A 9,185-nucleotide genomic window follows, 5' to 3' on the forward strand; every position below is an offset into this window, starting at 1 on the left:
ATGCCACAAAGTAGTTGCTAGTCTAGTACTGGAGAAATTTCAGCGTTTGGATGCGCATTGTGAGGCTTTAATCAATTTGTTGTCACAGCTGCTGTATCTAATCATTTATCTGACATGCACAAACAGTGATTTGAATTAGAATAAACGTAAGGCGTGCTAGGTGAGCCGCAGAACCGTTCGCACAGACGATATACAGAAATTAGTGCGTATACAAACAACATATAGACACGCTGTTATTTTCCTTGTGACTTGTGGTTACAGTGGCTAAAACTCCCTAGAAGCTTTTATGTTATTAATGAATTGTTCGATTATTTTTCACATGTATATTATTTGAAAATATCGAGTACATGCATAGTAAAGAGTCGACTAGCGGGTATGTATGTAAGTCCATGATGTAATAATGTATAAGCTAAACGTTACAACAATGTTCGGTAGCTATGCCAGTGAAAAGGCTGCCGAGAATGCGTGTTGCCTAAAATCATGCTCTTTTTCGTCTTAATTCATGTTCAAAATTTTGTTATCATACGGCACGAGTAACAGTATTCGCATTCTATGTCCTGCAGAAATGTCTTATTGACAAACACATTTAGCCATTCAAAAGGCATGTAATAAGAAGAAAATGCACCTCCCCACTTATCAAACCTACTGCTATACTATCGAACTTCTCCCTCGGCTATCATCTTCTCCTCTGTTATAACCATTTTCCTCGCGCTAAGAGCATCTCGCGCCTTTTTATTAAATCCAATTATAGTGGCGGTATCTGTAATTTATAGCTTGAGTGTCATTCTTTGCGAGCTATATTTTAATAGCAATGGCATTCGATTGCGCTTTCATAGACATTATGACTTGACATATAAGTTTTAACTCAGCGTACACGAAATAGCCAGGAGTGCCTATAGTAGAATTTGAAATGTGATCATCAATATTATTACGCTGGACGTGCGGGAGAGATTTACTTGATCTATTACTTGAAACGATTCAGTTTACAGATCGGCGAACATCACGCTGAAATTATCTGTGATAAACAGCCACAGTGATGTTGAATTAAACGCAGTGCTAACTCGTGCACTAGTTTTAATTAGGATTCATTCATGGTGATTGGTATTGTAAGTTTCGTGACAGTTTGCATCACCACCACAAGTGGAGTAAAGAATTCATCGGCATTGTTACCGAGTATCTGCCAGTGGATACAACAGACACGACTTTAACACACTACATAAATAAGTAGTGCTCACGCTTTGTATACAGATATATAGTCGGTTACTCGCATTTTGCCAAGTGATGATTAAATAAATGCTGCAGAAATTGAATGGTTACTTATATGTACCTCGAATGTGGACGTGCTCCTCATGCTTAGGGCTGCATGCTTGGTAGTTACGTTCACCAAAAAAAATTCGCTTCATCCTTATGGAAGACCGATATAACAGCATTCAACATATTTTAAAATGGAATCGATTGTTTATCAAGAACAATGAAGATTCCCCTTTTATTTGCCATAAAATGCTGTATAATATTTAACACGGTATTCTCTCTCTCACTCTCACTCTTACTTGCTCTCCGCAACCCTGTCTTGTGTCAGTTCAAACTACAATCTCAACAGGGACGAGAAATTAGCGCCCTATATTACTCGAGAATCTGGTCCTAGCCAATCCTTATCGGTTTTTAATTACTATAGCTACGTGCGTACATGTATAGCTAGCTATACACGGGGTAACACTCAGTAAAGATTTTTGACACTTACCTCACTCTGAGCACGGAGCCGTCTGTTCTCTTGTTTCCATGACAACGCGGTAAAGCTCTCAAAGAAACACCCATCGGCTTCTTGCACTCTGCAATGAACCGAAAACAACGATATAGCCCCAAAATACAATTAAAAATGGCAAACAATATTCGGACAGCCTAGCTATTATTATAGCGACAAACTGAAACGGATAGTAAGATAAGCAACATTTAGTTCAGGAAAATTTACAGTAAAATTAAGCTACTCTGGATGAAAATTTGTGAGGTAAAAGCGTTTGACCTGACCTTCGTTTCATTTAGGTGTGGTAAACTTCATGTTGTAAATGGTGGGTTATTTGTAAGGGATGAACCATTTCCGCTGGGCATAAATATAAACAAAGATGTATATTTTTGTTTAGCTGATTTCGTACTTTTATTATTCGCCTAGCTTGCACTGAAATTGGGTTATAGCTGTTTATTGTCGTTTTGGCTGTAAATTGTATTCAAACAAGATGTTGACTCAGAGACCTTCGTCATGTTGCCACGTCTATCTAGACGTGTATCTGAAGCTAGCGACAACTGCTCCAGCCCTCCGCATGCGATTCGGCAGAGATTTAATAGACCAAATGCCATAAACACGTAGTACGCGCATCCATGTAACCACAGGTCGTATGCACACAATCGCACTGGTTTCGCAGGCGAATACATGTCTTACTAGACCGTAGACGCATTGCTAATTGATGAAATAAGTGTTTGATGATATTTCGCGCTCGCGAGACTAAGACATTACAATCTCTGCCGAGTGGCATGCGGAGGATTGGAGCAGTTGCTGCTAGTATCGCTCTATAAAATATGCCTGCATACATGCCGAAAAATATCTGAATAAACACCGTGTTTGAATACAATGTATATAGATTGTACAATATGTTGTATATATATATATATATATAATTATATATATCAATTATCTCTGGATAAAGCACACACTAAGTACGCTAACACGGTAGGCAAAACAACTGACAAGGAGCCAGGAGTGGAGAGGAGAGGAGGGAGGGAGGACAGACGCCTGCGGACAAGACCCATGCACGTGCACACGCATAGTAGGCCTACCCGACGCTAACATGTCCCTTTGTAAACATCTCTCCCACCGCACAGCCGTAGTTAGAGCAGTTGAATGTCGTAATATCACTAGCACACAAGTCTCGTGCGTGTCTCTAAACCCGACGCATACAGTTCCATTTTTTTTGTCATAAAGAAGAGACATAACAGTCTCCCGTGCACACAGACGAGCTTTGAAATGCGTCGCGCGTGAGGTTCCTCATTCCCCTGTCAGGAAATAATCTTGCGCGGAAGAATGGAGAAAGACAAGCTTGCCCTCATGCTGCTGAAAGGGACAAGAGACGTCAAGCGTCGAATCGCTGAATTCGACGAGAGACAGTGAAACTATTTATACTGATTCGACTCATTCAGAAAATTCAACAGTATTTGGAAAACAGTCGAGATAATTGTATAGCTACGAGCACGGAACGAGAGCACGTGGCACAATCCGCTAAGCACAGCCGTAAGTGTGTATGAACACTCAGTGCTGTAAATGTGACCTCACATCATTACATATTGTCAATGAACTTCTTGACAATACGTTCATACTAATTGAGTTCTGGGCAAAATAGGATTCACGGTCGAGCAGCAGCAACAGCAACAGCAGCAGCAGCAGCAGCAGTAATAGCAACAACAACAGCAGCAGCAGCAGCAGCAGCAGCAGCAGCAGCAGTAGCAGCAGTAGCAAGAGCACAGCATTCGCAGTAGCACAGCAACAGCAATAGTAAGACCACATCAGTAGCAAGAGCAGCGGCAGCACGAACACGAGACGAGAGCGCGTGGCACAAGCCGCCAACCACAGCCGCGTTTATATGAACACTCAGTGCTGTCAATGTGACCTCACATCATTACATATTCTCAATAAACTTCTTGGCATATTTCCATACTAATCGTGTTCTGGGCGCAATGAGATTCACGGTCGAGCAGCAGCAGTTACAGTACAGCAGTAGCAGCAGTAGCAACAACAACAACAGCAGTAGCATCAGCAACAACCGCAGCAGTAGCATCAGCAACAGCCGCAGCAGTAGCAGCAATAGCAGCCGCAGCAATAGTAACAGCAGCTGCAGTACAGCAGTAGCAGCAGTAGCAACAGCAGCAGCAGCAACAACTACAGCAGCAGCAGTAGCAACAACAACAACAGCAGTAACAGCCATAGCAGCAGCAGCAGCAGCAACAGCAGCAGAAGTGGCAGCAACAGCAGCAGCAGTGGCAGCAGTAGCAACAGCCGCAGCAGTAGCAACAACAGCAGCAGCAGTAGCAACAACAACAGCAGCAGTAGCAACAACAACAGCAGGAGTACCAGCAACACCAGCAGCCGCAGCAGTAGCAACAGCAGCAGCAGCAGTAGCTTCAGCAGCAGCCGCAGCAGGCATGCAGTAGCAGCAACAGCAACAGTATGCAGGTGACTCGTCCTACTCGACAACAATCCCGCAACCTTCACTGCAAGGCTTCCGCGTGCGGCCCTTCGGGTCCGCCGCAATGGTGAAGATAATTTTCGCAAGATCAATCTAAAGGTTCACAAGGAAGAATAAGGGAGACAGAGAAAGCAGCAGCGAGAGAGCGCGCATGAGTGATGGCGGGAGTGTGAGTGCATGAGAGAGGCAAGGCGCGACAGAGACGGACAGTGAAAGAAAGAGAAAGTGTAAGTGAAAGAGGGAAGGCCATCGACAAGGAGACACCACAGGCCCTTGAAGGCTCAAGTTTCAAGTTTCAAGTTTCGAAGCTTCGCTCTTTTACTCTTCTTAAAACTTGAAACTTGAAACTTGAAACTTGAAACTTGAGCTTCCAAGGGCCCGTGGAGACACATACAGCGAGAAAGAAAGAGAGAGAGAGAGAGAGCGAGAGAGAGAGAGAGAGAGAGAGAGAGAGAGGAAATAGAAAGAGATAGGGAGAAAGACCACCTCCTCGTCAACTTCAAAAGTACTAGAAATGGAAAATGAAATGCGCGGTGGCGTACGCATAGAAGCAACACCGAGCTCTGTTCGTCTATCAAACAATTTCCGCAGCCGACACCGCCGCCATTGTGTGGCGACGCCACAGGAGAGAGAGAGAGAGAGAGAGAGAGAGAGAGAGAGAGAGAGAGAGAGAGAGAGAGAGATAGAGAGAGAAATAGAGAGCGAGAGAAAGAGGAAGAGAGATGATGCAGGATCAGCCGTGAAACAGTTTGCACTCCATACTAGTATAATATCACACGTCTCTCTCTCTCTCCTCTCTTCCTCACTTTCTCTCTCTCTGTTTTCCTGTCACTCCTGCTCCCGCTCTCGCGTTCGCTGTCTTTCGTCGCATCGCCGCAAGATCTGGCGCGTGTTGATGAACCGCACGCGCTGCAGCTATCTCCGAGACCTCACAGAAAACACCAGCGTATCCGCGTACACGGCGGTACTGTTCGGCACACTCGCGCAAGGCGGCTCGGCGCCCCTTTACACACTCCGCACATAGAACTTCGCAACTCGTCGCCACCAGATAAAATACATTTTGCCACGCGTCATCCGAGCCATATAAGTTTAAAATGGGGCACCGCGGCGCTGCAGAGACGTCCTCTCGGGAAATCACCGACGCACGCGCTTATCGTATGATCTACTGTCAATCGACGTACTCCTGCATATTTCCGAGCGTGCACTTCAACGTTTGCATATCACTCCACGCGCCGAGCGCGTTGCCAACCACCTGCTGCGCACGAAAGGGATGTACGTACTGGGGCCGGCTAGTGAAGGCTTTCGTCTCTCTTTCAATCAATGGATGCGCGTGCATGAATTTTTCATAGGCTCTGAATAGCAAAAGCAATATTGATGTCGCATCGCACACGGCACACATTGAATACGCTGTAGCCAGGTGGGTGCGCTTGTATAGGCCTATATATATATATATATATATAAGGGATAGATAGTAGGGAGTAGGAGTAGGAGTAAGGAGTAGATAAATCTAATAGGATAGATAATCGGATATATAGGACTATCTAATAGGAGTAGATAATCAAGAGAATATATATATACTATATATATATTGCTGCTATATATAATATATATACTAGCAATATACCCGTCCCATGGACGGCCTGAATTGTATCGATCATTAGTCTGAGAGTTGGTGTTATGCACAAATGAAATTAGGATTTCAAATGTATGGAAATTCATGAAGTTCATCATTTTTATCATTTTATTATGATATTACAGCACTTCCTCATAAACCACATTTCTCCTGGTGTAAGTCGGTGTGTGTGTATTTTTACTCTGTCCTTGCACCCGATTCGTGACAGGGCAACATACGAAATGGCGTGTGAAAATACTGGAGAAGTGGGGTCAAAACCGATGAACGTTAATGTGCAAAATTTATTGTATTAATGTTTCTCATAAACGAACATGACAAAGCAATACAGCATTTATATTTTCTAAATGTTACATTTTGTTGAATGTGTATGCAAAGTAAATAGAAATTAGAAATGAGTAAAAAGTACCATGGTTGTCATGGTTACACTCTAGCAGACAACTGGGTGTATAATCAAACAATCACATACATATACAATCACACTTTTCATAATGATTATAATCAAAATTTCAATAAAGTAAATATTTCTAAATTATATATTATATCGAATGTATATGCAGACAAATTCGAATTTTCAAAATACTAATGAAAGTAAATGAATCACTAAATGCATGTATTTAGCTGCTTTTGTAACTCAACTAACAACTGGGTACATAATCATATATAGATGCATTCACAACTTTCATCGTGAAATAATGAGCAGATATTAAAAAGTAAATATTATTTCTCCAAACATATGGATATATATAATATATCACATCATTTTAACAAACTGAGTTGGTCAATTTGGCACAGTTCTGCATCAGTGAAGTCACCAATGATGACATAATCAAAAAGATGGATAGAACCTGATTTTAACAAACTCGATTCTTTCCGAAACAATTTTTCTCCGTTTCCATTCAAAGAACTGTCATATGTTCACGGCTTTATAATACTTGCTTTACTACAACGCATATAACACAAATAATAGCCCAATCTAGTGTCCGCGCATAGTCTCGAAAAGGTATTATATGGTATTCATTATCACGTGGTACCCTCGAGTAAAATTAGTTTGGCCAATAGCAATAAAACACGACGCATAGTCGGTCCGATGCACGCTAGCAAGGTCATTCGGTGATTCCGTTATTCACGTGTGGCTTTTATGCGCTGGATGGTTACATTCGCTGGAACTCCGCTGTTCTACTGTTCTGACATCACCCTCTGCTAAAATGATCGCGCGTATTTAGGCCTATTTATCATGCTAATATCTATAAATATGCGTGTATTTGACAAATATGGATAAGCTCATGTTGGTGTCCGACACACGGGCTATACAATGAGGTTGGTGGCGTGGGCTTGATGTTAACCGCGGCAGAGATTACCGCGTCCGAAAACCGGCCTCTCCCCTCTTATTATATAGATAATATTATGCTATTTGTTATAAATCGAAAGGTACTCTTTTATAACACCTTTCAACTTTGCAGAATGATTGAGGGAACTAAGTATAAAGGGCGAGAGGGGGAAACTGAGATAGAGTGTAAAGGAGAGAGAGAGAGAGAGAGAGAGAGAGAGAGAAGGATGGAGAGAGATAGGGTAGGAGAAGAGTCTTCTGCAATCGCCTTCAAAGTCCCTCAGTGTTCAAGAATCGCGAGTTCTTCGCGTTTCTCACGCTGCAGAATGTTTATCGCACGCGATATAGCAGCGCCTTGGTGAGGCATCGACCACCGTCGTGTTATTCTACCTTGTGATGATATGACGAGTATATAGAAGGCCTGTCAGTGTGCGCGCGGCACCTGTTCGTCACCTGGCACGCGATTTTCCCATGCATGAAGCCGTGATATCTAGTTAATGTCTTCACACGCTTGAAAAGCTCTGACAGCCAGCGCAAGTCTTCCTGCTTGCAGCGCGCTGAGATGAAATCGTTGCTGTTGATTGTAGTGGACACGAGCAAAGATCGAGTCACCTCATGCCAGGTGACATACACGTACCTCCCCCCACTCACACAAAACTGCCGCCTGCTGCTTCATCATCCAGTCACAGTATAGCAGAGCTCGGTGCGACATTAGCCCGACCAGATTCTACGACTGTTACACTTCGTACTACGTACCAAGTGCCACGAAGTAGGAAGCGAGAAAGTAACTTTCGGCTATGTGCGGCATACACATGCAAACAACTCATGCGTTGAGTCGTGGCGTACATATATGTGCTGTTGTATCTTGTCAGTGACGCTCCTGTTGCTTGTTCTTACTCCAACTGCAGTAGTAGTAGTAGCAGCAGTATAGCAGTAGCAACAGCAGCAGCAGCAGCAGCAGCAGCAATAAACGTCTATTTTACATTATTCTGCACAGTATGTGTTAGTATTTTTAATTCGGGGGAGCTACCGCTCGAGCACTATTCCTTCCCTCAGCAACACTATGAGAGCATAGTGCCCCCAACAGCAGGCATTAATATATAATTAGTAGTAGTAGTAGATAAAAGCGCCGTCACGACTGGACCTCACGACGAAACTGGCACGTATATATTACACGCCTGACTTGAATGTGATGAGCGCCTTGCCTCGCGCAGGAACCTGTATGCGATGCGTATCTGGTGACGGGGCTAATAATAAATAATGAGGTTCCATGAAACCCGTACAGTTGAAGCGGGACTCGACAGCCATCAAAATTCCAGCCACGCAAAGTCGGCACGCATCTCCGTGATTATGCGTCGCTGACATGCACCGGTATCGTCGTCATTACCAAACGCCAGTTAAAATAGTCGAGAGAAAACAGTTGTAACAGAATTGCCTTTAATCACTCGGTGGCTCGGTTACTCGATCACTCCGTCACTCACTTGCTCGCCCGGCCGTCCGCTCCACTCACTCACGCACTCACGCACTCACTCAATCACTCACTCAGTCATTCACTCAATCACTCACTCAATCACTCACTCACTCACTCATGCACTCACTCACTCATTTATGCACTCACTCACTCACTCACTCATGCACTCACTCACTCATGCACTCACTCACTCACTTACTCACTCACTCATGCACTCACTCACTCACTCACTCAATCACTCACTCGATCACTCACTCAATCACTCACTCACTCACTCATGCACTCACTCACTCATTCATGCACTCACTCACTCACTCACTCATGCACTCACTCACTCACTCACTCATGCACTCACTCACTCACTTACTCAATCACTCACTCGATCACTCACTCAATCACTCACTCACTCACTCATGCACTCACTCACTCACTCACTCATGCACTCACTCACTCACTTACTCAATCACTCACTCGATCACTCACTCAATCACTCACTCACTCACTCATGCACTCACTCACTCA

At 43.7% G+C, this 9,185-nt stretch overlaps 1 protein-coding gene across 1 annotated transcript in view; it reads right to left on the reverse strand.

The window, feature by feature from the left end:
• The window catches only part of LOC106812961 (BAI1-associated protein 3-like), a 60,700-nt gene that overhangs the window by 27,069 nt on the left and 24,446 nt on the right, over positions 1–9,185 (reverse strand). Inside the window, exon 2 of the mRNA XM_014816983.1 lies at positions 1,742–1,829. Coding sequence (XP_014672469.1) covers positions 1,742–1,829 — 88 coding nt within the window. The remainder of the gene's footprint in view (positions 1–1,741; positions 1,830–9,185) is intronic.

The sequence above is a fragment of the Priapulus caudatus genome, unplaced genomic scaffold (genome assembly GCF_000485595.1).
Source record: "Priapulus caudatus unplaced genomic scaffold, Priapulus_caudatus-5.0.1 Scaffold707, whole genome shotgun sequence".
NCBI lineage: Eukaryota > Metazoa > Priapulida > Priapulimorpha > Priapulimorphida > Priapulidae > Priapulus > Priapulus caudatus.